We start from the raw sequence: 18741 nt of genomic DNA, 5'->3' as shown, positions 1-18741 counted from the left end.
ATTGGAAAGAGAGGTGATTACCGCAAGGACTGCAAAAACTTGTCAGGATTATTCAGAATCAATTAAGTGCCTGTTAACCACAAGCTCCTCAAGGGCTTTTATTCTCCTCGAGGTTGAGCAGAGGCATAAAACTGGGCAGGTCCTCAGTGAGGGAGAGAAACTCAACCCAGCAGGTGGGGTTCTCACTGCTCCGGCTTGTTGACCCCCTTCAAGCATGGGATGAGCCATGGGGTCAAGGACTTGGGAACAGAAACTGCAGGTTTTCTCATTGTGGTGAGGAGACACCCATTTGCTTAACGAACTCCAGAAGGGCTCATCCCAGCTGCAGTCCCTGACCCAGCCAGATTCCTTGGGGGGGGATAACACAGGACCCCAAATGCTCCATCCCAGGCTGAAGGTGCTTCAAGAGAGTTAAATACTGGGTCTGGAAAAGGAAAAAACCTCAAAGAAAAGCAGATGGCATTGCCTACCACAACAGCCTCCATCTCAATAAAAAGCAGCAGGGAAGAGAAACCAACCCTCCCCACCACCCTGGTGTCCAGAAGGCCCATTCCCACCCCGAGCTCCCAGAGGGTATCTCAGTCTTCCCTCACTGCCCAGCCCCAAAACAAATCCAACACAACAGGCAGTGTTTTCAGGGGGCTCTGAGGAACCATCATGTCTTTCTGCAGCCAGGAAAATGAGCTGGGAGAGCCCATGGGCTGCAAGGCTTGAAACGAGTCTCATCTCTGCCACGGAGAGGACAAGAACAGCTCTGCCCAGCAGTGAAAAGCAGAGACCTTCAGCCCTTGCGGGCACCATTCTTCTCCACCAAAAAGACTGCTCCAAACCTAGCTCCTTGCTTTCCTGTTTGAGCTGGAAGCTCTTAAGTGTGCTGAAGTCCTACCAAGAAGGCAATTTTCTCTAGATCTTCTCTTTTCCCAGTCTCACAGATGCCTTAGGAGGATAAACACACACGAGAGCCAGATTCCAGATTGTGATGCTCGTGCATAGCAACCGCTCAACATCCCCCATCCAGCTCCCCGACCAACCGCTGGTCCAGCTCAGCATCGGGCCATGTGAGGCAGCCATCTGCCTGCACTGACATACCTTTAATACATGGGGGGGGGGGGGGGAAGAAAGAAAAAAAAAAAAATCCCTGTCAAGGCCACACCCTGCCAAATCCACAAGGGATTTCACAGGGATTAAAACAACTTTGCTGAACACTCAATCACATCAAAAACAAGGTAAAGAAAACCTGATGGGATAATTAAGGGATCTGCTGCATCAACATACATGATGGCACACCCAGGAGCCCTCTGTAAATATTCTTTCCCCCATCCCCAAGAGGGAAAAGCTCCCACTAGCAGTGAATGCTCCACCATGGACTTAAAAAATAACAATAATAAAAAATTTAAAAACCCAGGAATTTACCCTAGGCTTTCAGGCTGCTGAATTATCCCTGGATTATTAATGCTAAATCCCGCCACCAGGCTCAGTCCCTAGATAGGAGATTAACAGGCAAGCTGTGAACATGAAGAGGGGCTTGGAAGAATAAAAGAAATAAAAGCACCCTTATTCTCGAGGGGCAAAGCCCTGCCCTCGCCACCCCTCAGCCCCAAGTGAGCCACCCCAGAGCGTCACCTCCATCAGAGGTGGAAAACTGCTCCTAAGTGCCAATATCTCTCTCTCCTTGGGCAACATATACCTTCTTGCTCTGTGCAGAGTGCTTCAGCTGAAACAGCCCAAGCAGTTCTTGAAGAGCAGAGAAAATTCTCCCTTAACGTACAATATAAGGGGCTGGACAAGCCAAAGCTGGTGGAGGTGGGATGTTTTCCCCACTGGCTTCTGCAGCAAGCATCACTCTCTAGCTCAGACTTTGATAACCGAGACCAGTGCCCAAGCTGAGAAAAACACCCCAACCCTCCATCACCCCCTTTTATACCATCAGTTTTCCATTGCCTTGAAGAAAATCCTGCAAACTGTGTCCGGCTGAGCTGTCACACCTGACCACAAGAACCCCCAGCTGCTGGGTTAAATTAATTTAAGCCTTCAGAAGAGTATTTTAATTAGAGAGGGCTCAAAGCCCACTGGTGGGCTGTAGCTGCATGTCAGCTGGGGACTATTGTCTGGTTAAGCTTCTTGGTTGCTTGCAGTTGTTTGCCCATGCTGTAGGGTTAAGAGAGTGCCAGGATTTGGGTGCTTTGAGAAACTTTGCCCTATTTTATTTATTTTTTAAAAAAATGCCTCCAGAGCTGCAGCGTGTGATTTCAGTGAATTGCAGGGAACAAGTTCCAGTGGTGAGGTTAAAAAATAAACGGAAGCAAAATCCGTGATACCCACAAACCACGTCAGAGAGTAACAACAACACGTGCATACCCCAGCCAAACAAATAGATAAATATAAAGATGAGGCACTCCCCAGGATTAAATTGTTCAGCTGCTCAGGAGTGCATTTCACTCATCGCTGCCAGAAGAACATGTTCTTACCACCATCATGTGCATTTGATGCTGTTAAACGAAAGGAATTGCACAAGTATGCAAACTTGCCTCACTGGGAGTGGGGGAACAGAACAGGTTTGGGTGACACTTGGAGTGACACCTTCATGCCACTGTGCAGTTTCTTCTTTAAACTATTATGAAGGAACTTTATATAATACAATCCAGGGATGTGCACAGGGATTTTTTAAATTCTTATGAGCCCATACAACGAGTGACCCGTGGCCTTGGGGTGACGCAGCAGCGTGACGCCCAGGACCCAGGCAATCAGCCGGGAGAAGACACGGGGGAAAGAGATTTGCTGCGTTTCACAGCCCAAATTTCCAGCACTGAAACTGGCCTAAAATCCAGGTTTGTTGGTGCTATCCTGGAAGCTCAAAGTTAGGAGTGAAGGGGTTTCCCATCTGGCCTAATGACGTTCCAGGAATAGCTTGTAATGTGTCCTCTGTCCTCCAGGTCCACGACATCTGCTTTCCTTGCCTACATCCCTGAGCGAGCAAACACCTTTGCATTTCCTCCTTCACATATCTCCAGAGTTCCCGGCGAGCTGCTTCCTTCCTCGCTTTCCTCCTTAAACCACATCTTTCCCATAACATCCCTGCAGAAATGACTTTGTTAGGTCGGGAGATTGATGCCTGCCTTGCTGAAAACAACTTCATTTCCTGAAACTTGCCCATTTGCCTGTAGATTTCTCTCCCACTGTTATACCACGAGTGACCTGAGTTGCACTATCTGGGTCTGTACGATCTTGCACCAGGCTCTCCTCATCCGAGATCAGGGCTCCTACTCTCCACAGTAACCTAAGGTGGAAGATTTGCACACTTGGTGTGTGCTCGTTGAGTGGGATTTTGAGCTTCTGGTGGATGACTGTGTTGTGTCCCATCCCGTCCCGAGCGAGACCTGGCCCCTCTTGGATTCACACTGCAGCAAATTTATGAGCTCCATCGGACCAGCAAAAAGGACCACAGAGCTCCCCGGGTAGCTCAGTCCCCACCCAGGAGAGAGCAATGCTTTCCACATGCTGGACTTTGCTGGCAAGGTCTTGGAGGAGCTGCCAATGCTCCTCTCCGCCTCATACAATTCAAGGAAGCGAAGCAAATTGCACTGACACTCCAGGGCCAGATCCCATCAAACACAGGCATAAATGCAGAAGGAAATCAGTGCAATAACCCAGATTTTTAAAATAAAAAGTCCTCAGAAAGTCTTTCTACCAAAGTAGGATGGCAATTCACGCTGCTGACAACCCAGTCCCTGCGCCGCACCCAAAAACCCACACAGAAATCAAGTAACTAACCACAAACAAAAATATCCCACGCTAAACCTTTATTCTGAGAAGCAGAAAGGAGCCAGAGGCTTTATGAAACCAACTTTGTGGTTCCCTGACTTGTTGCAGCCTTGGCGTGGATGTTGGTGTCTGGGTAGCACCATAAAGCGCAGAGAGAGAGAGGCACATAGGGGAAAAGAGGATGAAAGGTGATAGACAGTTAAAAAAGGGTAGGAGGAGGGAAGAAAAATGGCACATTCCATTTCAAATTTAAAAGTGGTAGGTTGTATCTTCTCCTATCTGCATGCCTTATGTAAAAGTCTAAGTTTTAGGCACAGTTTTGGAGCCTCTCCTAGCCCTTTGCCAGTGTATGTTGGTCACACAGACCAAAGGAGACCTCGAAGAATCCAGCACAGAGGAAAGGGCTAATGGCCAGTTCTGAAGGCTGTTGAGGTCTTTTCATGAGTGGTATCCAATCTAGTAACTTCAGGCAGAGGGTAGCTGGTGGATGCCCATGGGCAAAGTCATTCTCCCACAAAACTGTTCTTACCCTCATGGCTCTGGGCCAACCATCCTGTTCACCTGCTGCACTGCTTCTTCCCTGGAGCCCACCTAGGGTGGGAACCCAACCCGCTGTTAATTGTTCAACTGGTTCTGCACAAACCCCACATGTCTTTGGGCACCAGGCATCGGAAACCTCAGGACGGAGGCAGGATGACCCCGCCGTGGGCTGGGAGTGTCCAGTAACTCCGAGAGTTACGGGACGAGGCAGCACCACTTCGTGACCGGCTCCAGGCTGCTGGTGAGATTGCACATACAGAGCTTCGTGTTTTTAGGATTGTGCTGAGACTCTTGAGTTGAAGACGCCTCTGAGCAGTTGCAGCCACCAGCTTCCTGGGGCTGCCAGAGCCTGACCCCATACCCAGACCCCAGCTCCATCGTCCACAAAAGCAGAGGCAGAAGCAGCTTCTTACTCAACAATTGATTTCAAAATGCCTGTTCGGTTTAATGGCTGGGCGGGTTTCAATGTAGTCTGACATCTCATCTGGCTTTCTCTCTGTGATTGCTGCACTGCAGCCTGAAAGTGGTCCTCTTCTTGCCCCTGTGGACCACAAAGTTTCTTGCAGTGCTCCCTTTACCTGGCTATACAGTGAGGACCATGGCACTGACCTTGGTCTCAGATGAAAGATGCTGTTTTCAGAAACCAAGCACCTTTATCTTCCTCCATCAATCCCAGCTGGGATTTTTGCAATAACCTACTTTCATCCGTGCACCGTTCATGCACCTCCTGACCACACGCACCAGCAGCTCCCCAGGAAAGATGCTGAGATAACAGCCTCTTCTCAAAGATAAAGTTACCAGACACACTCCTGCTTCCCTCCCAGCAAAGATCAGGAGATAGCAGCCAAAAAAGTCCTGCAGCACAGGTGAGCAGCCAATACACATATTGGTACCCACAGCACTGATGGTGAGATAACACAGGTATTGCAACAGCCCTACCTCTGCAATCCCTCACAGTGACGGTGACGAGCATCTCAGATCCACAGGGCTGCAGAAAGGACAGGACAGGAGGGGAGAGGGGACATTGTTTCTAGAGTCACCGGCAGGACCAATTCCTGGCAGTATCTAACCTAGCTTTTCTTTTTTAAATCCAGGAGAATTACGTAGAGAATCACGCTCATTCACTCTTCCTTCATGGACTTCAGCTCAGTTACTTCTTATTTACATAAAAATGAGGAAAATAGTGAAAAGACCAGCCACTGGATGCTCTCAGTCAATGTCACTATGCTGATGTCAGAGCCACATCCCCAATTTACACCTGCTGGGAGTTTGGCTCATTAGATGTGATTTGTTTTGCAAACATAATGCTGGGTATCTGGCAAAGGGTGAAGCTGAGGTCTCCTGCTCAGTTCTGTCAGCTGAAGATGATGTCGCAATCTGATTGATTTTAACTAATGTAATATTCACGCCTGGATAAGTAGCAAAGAGCTCCCAAGACCTGGTAAGGCCATGGGTCTATCTCACTTCAAAATCTGCTGGCTATATGGATATCCTGCTGTCTGGCTTTATTTTTTTTTCATGGATTCAAGAGAAAAAGCATTAATTATTTTCCTGTAAATGTTTATGCAAAATATGCCATGGCCTGGCCTTGAACTTCAGCACTCAAACAAGGGAAGAATAATCTCCTTTCTTCACCCCTTAAGGCATGATTAAACGTAGGTCATCACTCAACTCAGCCCCATCTCTGACCTTGTAGTATGTTCGGATTGGCCATATCTCGTCTACCAAGTCTTTCTGCAGAGGCAGAAACCATGGTTTCTCCCTCTCCCTGGTTCTGGACAGGCTGGGTCTTATTACCATGTTGTTAGCAAACTAAAAACTATATTTTCCTACAAACCACAGGAAGAAAGAATTAAATCCTTGTCCAGGTGCCTTATACAGATCAGATCATGCTGGGGTGGAAGGCTTCCTGGTCTTCACGGATGTCAGGGTTTTCTACAGCCACCAGAAATGTGTACTGATCCTGGTGTGATCCAGAGCCCAGCTCCACCAACGCCAGAGTCTCGCTGTCTGCCTTGACTAAGACCCTGGGCAAACATTCAGGACTGAACTTGCAAGTCCTTGAGATGGGATAAAAAAATAAACCGAAGCCTTCTCCTAACACCAGGCCCAGTTCCTGGCCCGCACTCAAGCTCAATTCATTGAAGTCAGTGAAGGAAATCAGGGCTGCATTAATCCTTCTGTTTCAGTTAAAACAAGAACAATAAACACTGCAAGAGCCAGCAGAAGTTTTGCATGAATAGCGATTTAGGATTTGGCCTGAAATGCCGGAAAAGGTGTTGATTTTTTTCCATTTTGCTCCTCTGGACGAATGTCCTTTTGATGTGATATGACAATGAGAGAATATAACTTTTTCTGATGGTCACCTCGCTTTGGGGAATACAGACATTATCCTCTGCTCTGCCTGTTCTCCAACCAGGAGTGGGAGAGAGGCAAGACTTTCCTGGTACATTTATGAAATGCAATTAGAAACCTGCCTCGGTTTGCGTTGCAGCAAGAACTGCGCTGCTGCATCCCATCACAAAACAGCCTAGAGCTAAAAGGGGTCTTAGTCCTCTCCCTCGGTGCTCTGCAGCTCACTGTGCGCAGGTACCTCTGTATGCCCCATCCCCCAACGGGCAGCGGGAGCCTAATGATTAACAAACTCATCAGGGAGGTGAGGGACCTGGGTTTGGTCCTTTCCCTGCCAGGTGGGCCCACAGCCACAGACCCACTTGTCTGGGTAAAGCCCAACAACATTCAGGGTGGAAAGGTCCCTGGAGCCAAACTAATGCTGCAGACACTCTGATTCCCAGGTGAAAAGCTAGCCAAGGTGTTTCTGCCCCTGCTGATCCCAACACAAGAGTCCATACCCTCATCCCCATCTGCTCTGCTTCCCCAAGTGTCCTGGCAGCCCATGGCTGCCATTCCCCATGCTCTGCTGAGGACCATGGATGGGGCCAAATGCACCGGCACATCCATTTATCCAGGCAGCAAGCAGAAAACCTCAACAGAGAAGCAAGAAGGTTGGTCACAATACTAGAATTAAGATTTTTTTTCGGTCTTATCCTTTGGCTTCTTTTAAAGGCTTTGCCTAGACAGCTCTTAGAGGTAGCATTTTCAGTTTACTCCTTTCTTGGAAAGAAACCATGTATTTCAATGAACAGCAGAACCAATAATAGCCAGGTTTGTATAAAATTTTCTCCCAAGACATAGTCCTGCTGTGGTTTCTCCGATGTCTAATAAAAGGGGCATTGGCTGCCATGTGAAGCATGGGTGTGAGTTGTCCGTTCAGCTGTTGGAGAGGAGGGGGAGTTGTCTGCAGGCGCTCTCTATTCACAGAAAAGAGCAAAAAAAACGGAGCTTCCAGCAAGGTCTGGGCAGCACATGCACCTTCTACGACGGATCAGATCCAAGCAGGAAAACTCACTGTTGTTTATGCAATAAATCTTTTATTCTCTGTGGCTTGGAGGTATTTTAGATGGAATGGAGATACCTTAAAGATGTTTATACTTTCCTGAAAGCCAGGGAAGCAAAGATATCTGAGCCATCTAAGTCACTCGAGAAGCAAGTTGTTGTGCAAGCACAGTTCCCTCGCTTGCAAAATGTTCTTCAAAAACTCATTACCAGGCCATTTTCTGCCATCGGGAGGAAGTACGGTGTATCAACCCTCCGCAGACGCCAACATGCTCTTAATGAGCATTTGCATTTGATCCCAGGGGAGGGCTGATAATGCCGTTACACTCCAAGGGCTGTGGATTAAAAGGTAAAATAACGCACTTTCCCAACTCACTTGGCTTCGCTACAGGGCTGCAATGCTCTGTGCTGCTCCCAAAGCTGCAGCACACTTAGTGTGAGGTGTAAAGCCACATTACCATCAACGCCAGCAGCTCCAGGAACCCCTCCTAGATGCATGCAGAGCTTCAGCAACCCAGTACCAAGCTCTTCAGCTTGTTTGGGCTCCCGTTTCTCCGTTTGCCAGGCATACGGCAGGACGTATGGCCGTGGCACAGGAAACCTTGGCTCTGCCACTGGCATTAGCGACAGCAGCGTCTGGCTTCGTGCTGTGGTCGCTCTGTCTGTAAAACCAGAAGGATTACGGTCACTGCAGTGCTAGAGGTCCCTGGGTGAAAGATGGGATGCGTTGGTATTGTTCTTCACAGCAATAATTTGCTCTGCCCCCCCCATGATAGCAGAGCTCCCTTTCAGCAAGACGGCTTACAACGCAACACCAATCCTGTCATCACGGTACGTAGCAGAAACTCACTGACCATAGCACAAAACACCTCAAAGCGTGGCAGAAACAAGAGCTGCAATGAACTTTTGCATTGCCAGATAAAAAGTGAGGACCGTGAGGCTGCGTTAGACTTAAGTTGCTCAGAGCTAATCCTGCTTACTTCTCTTTCCTTTTAATTAGTCTTCATTAAACACTGATACACCACAACTCGCTCACCATGAATAACTTTTAATCAAATAGGGTATCAGCTCCAGTTAATTGCCCGCATTTGTTCCCTGTCATTCCCTGCACTAATAACAGCCTGCATTCGTAACTAGTCCCTGACATAACTAGTTCTTGAGTAACGCTAAGCTCAAGTCTGTACCAGGCAGGCAGGAGCAAGAGCCTACAGACTGGATGTGACCGTGTTTCCATGGCTCATCAGCACCCCAAATATATTTAGCCTCACAACCTGTTTTATGAGATTGGTTTCGTTGCTGGAAAACCGGAGGCTGGAGCGATGCCGTGATGGGCCAAAGCCCCTGAGGAAGTCGGAGAGAAGGATTTTCAGAGGAAAAGGTTTCCTAGGACTACAATCCCACCTCCTTCATACTCACCCATGGACTGGACTTGTTCTCCCCACAATCTCTCCCTTGTTAAGAGCAATATCCCCATAAGCATCTTTTTTAAAAAGAGAGGAGAAGAATAGAAGTAGAATAGTTCAGTTGAAGGGATCTACAACGATCATGTAGTCCAACCGACAATATTGTTACCCACCTTTTGTGGAGGAAACAACAGGCCTTCACATATCCTTATGGGTCCCTTCCAGCTTGAGATATTTTATGAGTCTATGATATAATTCAAGCAATATGGAATATTTTGCATCAATCAGTTCGGTGGCACTTGCACGGTTCCTCTGGAGGGGAAAAATATTTGGTTTATTGTACAGTGGCAACCTTTGTCAGAGCCGAAAAATGGACTCTCAGTTCTGGTGCTCTGCATCCCTCTGAAATAAAATGGTCCTTTCAACTCCAGCTCTACCCTGGGGGAGCACTCCTCCCAGCTCCTTGTGCTTTAAAATAACTCCAGAGTCTACTAATGAGGGGGAAAAAAAGAAACAAGTGCCATCTTTCCAGAAAACCCACCAACCCCAATGACATAGGGAGCAAAAGGTTTTACAGACAGCACCCAGGAATGGGCAAATGTGCCCTAAGAAATGGGAGAAAAAGGAAAAGAGACTCAATGGGCAATTAGTGGATGGTTTGATGTGAAGAACAATGCTCCAGAGAAGAAAATATCATTCCTCTTTTGGGGATTAACACCGAGTAGTAAAAAGACATTTCTGAAGAGCTGAGTTGGCCAAAATCCCCGTAATTAGAGCACAGCCGATACTCCAGCTGTGTGTGTCATTTTTTCACACTACAATTTCTTTCCTGACAGTCATTTCTTAGGGCTGGTTCCCATTTTCCTGGGTAGGAAATCTGTGCACAGGCTCTAAAATTCTGGTACTCTGAGGAATAGAGTTTTAGTAAGTCACTTGGAGTTTTGTGCTTCTGTGGGACTCTTCTGCATCCAGTTTTACCTGGTTATTTAATCACAGCCCACGTCCTGCTTCTGAACGCAACCCTACCTCAGCTCCATCCCTAGCTCTACAGAACCCCCCTTGCTTGCTCTTCTCTCCTCTCCACGCTGCACGTAGTAGAGCTTGGAGAAGAGAGGAGCAACAAGCATCTCTAGGGACAGGTCTCCTAATAAGAAAGCACAGGAAAAAGTGTTTCATGCATTGCTCAAGGCTGATTTATGACTTCCCAAGGGTGGCAAACACTGCATTCCCCAGCTTTAATAGAGGGGGCAGGTTCTGGTGTTCCCTCAGCTGGAACACAAAAGAAAAAAAAGGCATCAAGTTTCCCAGGACCACAATCCCATCTCCTCCAGCAGGTGATCCTTCAGCCCCCTGCATCCATATATATATATATGTTGCCCCTCTGTCATCCTCTGTGGACACAGCAGCCGCAGTAGCAATTGCCTGAAGACACCACGGGCAGGGTCAGTCCTTGCAGCCTTCAGCAATCGCTGCTCCATGATGTGGGAACTGCGATCCGTAGCCTTCACCCGAGCTGTCTTTGCAGAATTTCTGGCAACTTTGGTCTTCATCCTCTTTGGCCTGGGCTCTGCTCTGAACTGGCCTTCAGCTTCTTCTCCAAGCATCCTTCAAATCGCACTGGCTTTCGGCTTGGCCATCGGCACGCTGGTCCAAGCCCTGGGGCACATCAGTGGAGCCCACATCAACCCGGCAGTAACAGTGGCTTGCCTCATCGGCTCCCAAGTCTCCTTCCTCCGAGCGGTCTTCTACGTGGTGGCCCAGCTCCTGGGGGCTGTCGTGGGGGCTGCCATCTTACATGAGATCACCCCAGCAGACTCTCGGGAAGGCTTGGCTATCAACAAGGTAAGACTTGAGCCCATGGATGGGCTTGGAAGGGAGCAGGAAAGATAGGGCAGGGCTTTTGGGAAGGGCTGAGGGATGTGAAGAAGGGTTTTGTGGCCAGCAAGGATCCCCCTTTATTTAGTGTTGGGTGGGAAGCCACTGTCAGCTGCAGCCCAGTACCATGAGCTTGCTGCACCAAGGGTCCTTCCAGGAGCAGGGACAAAGGCAGGATTCCAGGCTGCCTCCTCTGCTTTTTAGGACTAAAATCAGAGGTATGATCCAGGTGGCCACACAGACACCTCCCTTAGAAGAGGTTTTATCTAGGGCTGTATTGCGGAGGAGCTGGATTTGAAGGAGACCAGGTGTTTAGGGAAGGACACGACCAAAAGTATCACTTCTCCATTCCTCTTGCCCCAAGCTCATCCTACTTTCCAGTCGTGGTGTGGGTACAGGCAGCCTTTCCTCCCCGCTGCGTTAGCAATGCCGCTATTTACAGGCTGCTGTGCCAGAGTCCAGCAACGGGGATGTTGCGCCAAGGTAGAGGGGGTGGCTTGGGTCTAAATCCCAGCTTCTCGTTAGATAGCACTGCTCGTTAAGTTGCTTCCCATTGTGAAGGGATGGCCACACCAGATTCAGCTGGTTCATCCCAATGCCCAACACACATGGGTGCCCTGGCAGTGCCACCGTCCCCTTCCCCACCAATGCACAGAATAAAAAGAAGGGGAAAATAAAAGTCACAGGGTTCACTATCCCCTCTCCGTACCCCACCACTCCTCTTCAGACAGATACAGGCAACTCTATCTCCTGTAGAGATGCCCATGCCAGGAGCAGCATCAACCAAAAACCAAGCCGAGCAGCAAGGGAGGAGGTGGGCAGCGTGTTTTAGGAAGCGGCACATGGAAATCCCCTTTCTTGCAGCAGGGAGACACTGCCAGGACCCGGTTTTGCTGCCAAAGAGATTAAGAGGGTTGAAAAAGGGATTGCGGATTAATCTGAACAAGACTATTTAAACTGATAATAGCTCAGGTTTAATAAACCCAACAAAGCAAGTAGGAGTTTTAAGAGAGACTTTCAAAATGCCCAGCTCTGCTGTTTTACGGCTAAAACAGGGAATAGGGATTTTGATTATTTTTTTTCCGCTGTGGGCTATTCATCTTGTAGCTGCCTGCACAAATTGCACTTTAAAAAAAAAAAGGGGGGGGGGGGAGGTGGATATTGGAGAGTGAGCAAAATCTGACTCTGGATCTCGGCCAGGAGGGCAATTCCACCTTTGTGGCATCACCAAGCAAAACACTCTCCAGAGCAGCATTTGGGAGGATGCACAATGTCTGAAGCAGGCGTGACACGGGGAAAGAAAGGGCAGAGATGTGCCAGGACAGGCTGGGGGAAGCGATGGTGAAGGGATATCGCAGGCAAGCAGGACTGCCAGCTGCAGATCCATCCAGATCTGGATGAAAAACCACCAAGGAGCAATAAAGTGTAGGAAAGCAGAGTTGGAGGAGAGGGGGTGCAACCGGGCACAGCTTCAGATCAAATCTGACAAATTCTTTCAGTCAAAAAAGTGTGGGAAGGGGGAAGGCAATTTTTTTTTAATGCCAAAACATTTCTTTTTGACATTTTCAAAATGCAATTTGTAAACTTTTCCAAAAGGCACTTTGCATTTTAAGTATGAGGAAAAGAAAAACACATTCCTAGGAGGAAAGAAGAGTGGGGGGAAAAATACCCAAAGAAATAAAACATTTCCTTCCAGGTCAATCAAGTATTACACATTGACCCACCTTTACTTTTACCTGAGAATTTTTTTTTCCTCCTTTTCATATTGGTGCCAAAAAATCTCACTTATTTCCTGTGTCTGTTTGGTTCCCCTTGGTTTGGCTCTCCCTCTCCACATTTCCAGTCCGGTCACCAAACTTGCCTGTCCCCGAGACACATTTTTACTCCTCTTCCAGCTGCACAACGAGACGACGACGGGGCAGGCAGTGACTGTTGAGCTCTTCCTCACCTTCCAGCTGGTTCTATGCATCTTTGCTTCCACCGATGAACGCCGGGAGGACAACCTGGGCTCTCCTGCCCTGTCCATCGGCCTTTCCGTTGCCGTGGGGCATCTCCTTGGGGTAGGTAGAATGGGCTAAAACTTAGCACTTTTTAAGTTATCTTTGTGTTTTTACCCAAACCCTGCTTGGCTGCACGCTCCAGGGAGGACGGGAGGGGTTGTAACTCACGTGGTGCCCATGGCTTTCCAGTGGACAGAGGAGAAAAATCCCACCAAAGCCATGACAGAGCCATAGCCTGAGCTCAGCTTATATTCAGCATGAAAAAACTTAACCTGCTAGGCTCTGCTGCTCATTGAGCTCCAGGGATCAGCGAGGTCTTCTATCCTGGGAATGAATGGGTTAGAAACTGAGGCACTCAAGACCTCGATAAGACTGGGAAGCATTTGGGATGGACACCCAGGGAAATCCCTCCTGGATGACAGACCAAAGCAGCCCCCGACACTCCCAGCCTCTCAGTGCATGCATTAAACCAACGATGTTTACGCCGCATCTTCCATCCTTCATGCTCTCCAAGCCTATGTGTCTATGGGACTATTCTTCTCCCATCCTCAGTGGCAAGGAGTAGCAATTTACTCCAGCACAAGGCACAGCAGGAGCTCATCCCCACAGTCCTTGTCATGCTGCAGGGCACGTCACCCAGCCTGCAGCTGAGTTGCAGCATGCTCAGGACAGATGTGCTCACGCAGAAGATGCACAAATACAGACAACTCACCCACGTTGACTCAGGTGGTGGAAGCTGCTAGCATCCCTTTTCCTGGAACAGGCATGCTGGAGGGTGAAACATCAGCTGGTTGAATGAATCATGCTAATAACACACCAGGATTTTTTAAAATGTGCTAAAAGAGCTTAATGCTAACAATAAGAGTGGTGTTTCTCGGCAGATCCGTTACACTGGCTGCTCCATGAATCCAGCCAGATCTTTCGCCCCTGCTGTGATAGTCGGAGACTTCAGTGACCACTGGGTAAGAAGTCAGGTCTATCTGTGTGTTGTTTTGGTGGGATGAACTCCCCAAATTACCAATATCCCTCAAAACCCACAGAGCCATCCAGTTTCCTGGCATTTCCATGCCAGCTCGCAGCTGGAGGAGAGATGTAGAGATTAGCAAGAAGAGGCGGAGCTGCTGGGTGCTTAATTGGCTTATCTAGTCAGGGTGCATTGCAACAGAAAAAAAGGTGTGTGATCTGTTGACCATGACTTAGCAAAAGCAGCAAAACCAGTGGGGAGTCCTGGGGGAAAGCAAAACCTTGTCGGTCCTGGGGACCATTCCTGGTTCCAGTTGGATCTGGGCACGCATTTTCCACCAGCTCCTTTGGGAACACTCCCGGGCATTTCCATCTGAAAAGGGTATGTTTGGAGCCAGAGCTGTGGTGGGTCAGGTTGACTTGCTCAGAAGTGTCCAGCCACCTCCTCTCTGTAGCAATGTGTAAATGGGTAGGAAGACACTTCTCCAGAGGAACCCAAATCATTAAGCATGCTCACGATGGGCCTCTCGTTGATGAAGATCATGCAGCTCTCAGAGGAGGAAAGACAGAAGAGGATGGTTAGGTATATTCAGGCACAACAGCACGGGATGGGAGTTCAGGTCAACAGTGATGGCCAAAGCAGAGCTGGCTTCTGCAGTTTGCACACAGGGTAGGAAGGAACATAAGCCCTCTGCAATGCTCTTCAGAGCCCCTGGTTCTTCTCTGTCCTCCAAAATCAGTCTGGTTTTTGCTCACCCAATTCTTCTCTCTCCCTTTCCCCCAGGTCTTCTGGGTGGGCCCCCTGGTTGGGGCGGCAGCAGCCTCCATCATCTACAACTACATCCTCTTCCCGCAAGCCAAAACCTTCTCAGAGAGACTTGCCATCTTCAAAGGCTTTGAGCCAGAGGAGGACTGGGCAGAGCGCGAGGTCCGGCGGCGGCAGTCGGTGGAGCTTCACTCCCCGCAGACACTGCCGAGGGGGATGTCAGAGAAGGTGTAGCTGAACCTCCCCCTGGGCCGAGAGCGGAGCTGGGGAAAACTCTGGCATCTGTTTTAGAGACAGCACTCATTCACATGAGCGTTTCACCTCTCCCTCTCTCCCATCATTTTGGCTGGGGGACTAAAGTTGACTGACCTTCTGGGGAGATGCAGTGTGACGGTCCAACCCACCTTCTGTCACCCAGCTCTCCCCATGGCCAATGGTTTTCTGATGCTGGGGGAAAAAGGCCATTAAATCAAAGCCACCAGTGTAGCAACAGGAGCGAGGACACTGGGATCCTACCCTGGGCCAGCTCCTTCCACATCCCCCTTGCAGGAGGGAGCGCTTGGCAGAGTTTGTTGCCCTTCGTGAAGAGCTCTGAGGTGCTGCGGAGAGTTGTTATTACAGCCATTTGCTGGGTGTGGAGGTTGCCACCCGATGCCTCATTGCTGTTGAACTCTGCTCACTTGTCTCCCATTTCTTCTCACTGCCCGGCTGTTTGCACACACACACAGAGGAGTGCTTGCTCCTTGCCACAAGTATCTCATGAACTACAAGTTTTGCTGCTGCAAGGAACCAAATTGCCATTTACCAGCCCCTATGGGATGTAGGTGCCCTCGGCTCACATGGATGGGACTGGAAGAGTGTCCTTGAGTCCCTGCTGACCCCATTGGGGAGCTCTTGCAACTGCTGTCTCCTGTGACAATAAGAAACCTCCTGATTTTCAGCTCAAATTCATCCATGGCTTGTTTGTTCTTCGACCAGTGTTGTCCTCTAGCTTCATCCCTCTCCCTGGTTTTTGCTTTCTTTCCTCTATTCCTATTCCACTCTGATTCTCAGATGAGTAACATAAAGCGTTTCAGGTGTGACCTCCATCACTTGCTTCCTACAGCCCAGATCTCTTTTTGATCATCACCCCAAAGCCTCATAACCATCCCACCCCTTTCTCCTGCTATGTCAGGACCTGGTTATGGTCCCCAGTATAGTCAAGGAATATGGGTTAGTCTTTGGGATGCAACTTTGTTTTTCAACCATTAATTTAATCCCATTTCTATTACTTAGCCTAAAAGTCAAACATTTCTGGCATGACATCCTAATGCTTCTTTCTGCTGGCAATGTCTCCCCAGCATTGCACCATCCATAACGTCATCATGACATTAAAGCTTTTTTCTGCTAAGGCTGTTAATGGAAATATTCGATAAGATTGGACCCAATTCTAAATCATAAGGAACACTACTGACCATTTTCCTCCCTCTGACTGTTTTGACATGAACCACCACCAAATGATGCTCTTTTCTTCCTCTTTGTTCACTGTGCTCTACTTGCACCAGTCTCCTCCTCCTTTTGAACTCATAATTTCCTCTATTCCTCACTGTGCTCTTCCTCAAACACGTGCTAATGGCTATTGCTGGACAGAAAAGGAGTAAACAAAGCTTTGATCTGACCTGGACCAAGTGTTATCGTGGACTTCATTTCACCGTACCAAGCAAGGCTGAAAGCATGGGAGCTCTGACATCACCTCCTCTGTCATTTGCTGTCCCTGATGACACGCTGGGAAGCAAGGGGAGAAATGCTATCACAGATACCAAGCTTTATTTGTTGTAGCCAAGGATCCATTTTACTAATCAATTAGTGCAAATATCCCCAGAAGGCTGCTATCGAAATGCAGCAGGTTTAGTGCTGGTTTAACCCAGAAAAAATACTGATTCTGGTCCTCCACGTTGTTCCTTCAATGGCAAAGGAGCATCTGAATATTATTTCAGAAAAGGCTTTTCAAAAAAACCTGTCTGTTCTTAGGAATGGGAATTAAAATCATGTTTCAGATGAGAGCGTAAAATTGTATTTAAATCACGAAATACTCAGTTTTAAAAGTAGTTTGTATTTGTGTGTTACTTTTCAAAGGAAAACAAATCCATGTATGTCAGGAAAACCCAAAGAAACTTACCCAGAATTTATCCTGTCAATGTTCTGCTGTGTAAAATGCCATACAGATGATTTTATTTTATTGGCAATGTTCAAGTTAGTTACATGCCTCTTCTCCTTCAGATCTAAGCATTTAATTTATTATTTACCGTGACAATGTTTAAGATTCACATAAACTGCACAGGGCCCAAAAATGAGTTTAATGTCTAATAATTACTGTACTCTTTCAAATAAAGTGCTTTAAGTTCAGTAGTTAGAAGTGAACCACTAATTCATGTACCATTGAATTAGTACGTGTCAATCAAATAATGACACATTTATGGTCATATAATATATATACAGGCATATAAAGTAACCTCCCAGACCCTAAACCCCACATGCACCAGTGCAGCCCGGTCCAGCTTCGAGTGCAGGTGCCTTGTGCCAATAACCTGTCGGTGGGCAAAAGTGATAGTAAAAAAACCAAAGCAAACCAAAACAAAAACCACCCCCGTCTCCAAAATAGGGACCCACAAAATAAACAAAAAAACCCCCCAAAACACCCCCATCTCCAAAACAGGGACCCAGAAAATAAAGACCATTCCTGGTTCGGCACCCCTCAGATGCTCTGATTTCTGACCTGCCCGGATTCTGGTCTCGGCACGGCAGCGTTAAGACGAAGCGATCTCACTAAACCAGATTTTCAGATGGCTAAAGCAGCCTAAGTCCTCTCGAGTCAATCAGGACCACAAATTTACCTTCTCTGCAGAGCTGGATCATTGACTTCAGTGGCACTTCCAAAACTTGCACTGTCAGGAAATCAAGCCAGTCATTCCAGATTTACATCGGTGCAACTCAAATTAGAGGGCAGGATCAGCAACCCAGAGATCAGAGCTGCCACAGACCAACCCAAAACCTCACTAAATTGATAACACTTTGTATATTAGACCTCAACAGGAATGCTTTGAGCCAGGATTTGAAACCACCCAGCCATGGCTATCCATGAGCTCATGACTCTCCACAATGAATATCTGCAATATATATTGCACCATACATTAACCTTTATTGGCTTCATCATGACCTGTGATAAATAGTATGATCATGACATCAAAATGGAAATCACAGTACAATGTGTCTCAGATCACATTGCTTCTTATGTCCCTCCATCACTTGAGACCATGAGGCTTTCCTTCACCTCTTGTTGTCCCACCTCTGAGTTCTGGAGGTTCTCCAGCATGATCAGGTTTGGGGTGTTCATTCTGCAAAGCACTGTAGGATCCTTGGGGTGCTGTGAAAATTCAAGACACGCCCAGAAACATTTTCTTGACTTCGTTACTTGCTACCATATTCAGCCCACCCTGATGCTTTAAAATACCAATTAAAGGCTAAAACACTCTAAGTCTTCAGCAGAAATAACGCAATTTCACTGAAACATCATTTGGACCACTGCATTGTCACCCAGGGCACAGTCACACGGTTTCCTAAGATGATTCCCCCAGCCACCTCTGGTAAGGTCTTCATCCCACTGGGTCTCCAGAGGTCCACAACTACACAGCCCAAACACTGGCTATATCTCAAGACCTTCCTCCCCAGAGCACCCTGCTGGAGATGCTGCTGGGACCAGCATCCTGGAAGATGTTCCACAAGCATGGCAGCAAACCAAGGCACCATGATGTTTCCCAACACACCGACCCTATCCAGGAGAGGAGGAACAGGTGCAAAAGGTGACAGAGATGTGCAAATGTTGTTTTGAGAAGTATTGTATTTTCAAGTGAAGGAAATCTCCCCTTCTGCATGATCCTGTGCCCTTGACATCAACTGTTCGCCATCGACCTCATGAAATGCATACTGACACCTTTTACAGGCATCTTGTAGTTACTAGTGAGATATTCCCTCGTTTCAGCATTTAAACTTCACGAAG

At 47.9% G+C, this 18741-nt stretch overlaps 1 protein-coding gene across 1 annotated transcript; it reads left to right on the top strand.

The window, feature by feature from the left end:
• Window positions 1-10407: 10407 nt before the first annotated feature.
• AQP2 (aquaporin 2) lies at window positions 10408-17093 on the top strand. Its single transcript, XM_010311425.2, has 4 exons — window positions 10408-10943; window positions 12872-13036; window positions 13858-13938; window positions 14724-17093. Exons 1-4 carry the CDS (start codon window positions 10578-10580, stop codon window positions 14937-14939), a joined length of 828 nt encoding a protein of 275 aa, XP_010309727.1. The 5' UTR covers window positions 10408-10577; the 3' UTR covers window positions 14940-17093.
• Window positions 17094-18741: the final 1648 nt, after the last annotated feature.

The sequence above is a fragment of the Balearica regulorum genome, chromosome 29 (assembly GCF_011004875.1).
Source record: "Balearica regulorum gibbericeps isolate bBalReg1 chromosome 29, bBalReg1.pri, whole genome shotgun sequence".
NCBI classification, from domain to species: Eukaryota; Metazoa; Chordata; class Aves; order Gruiformes; family Gruidae; genus Balearica; species Balearica regulorum.
Note: the sequence above shows the minus strand (reverse complement) of the source record. Positions and strands in the feature narration are given on the sequence as shown.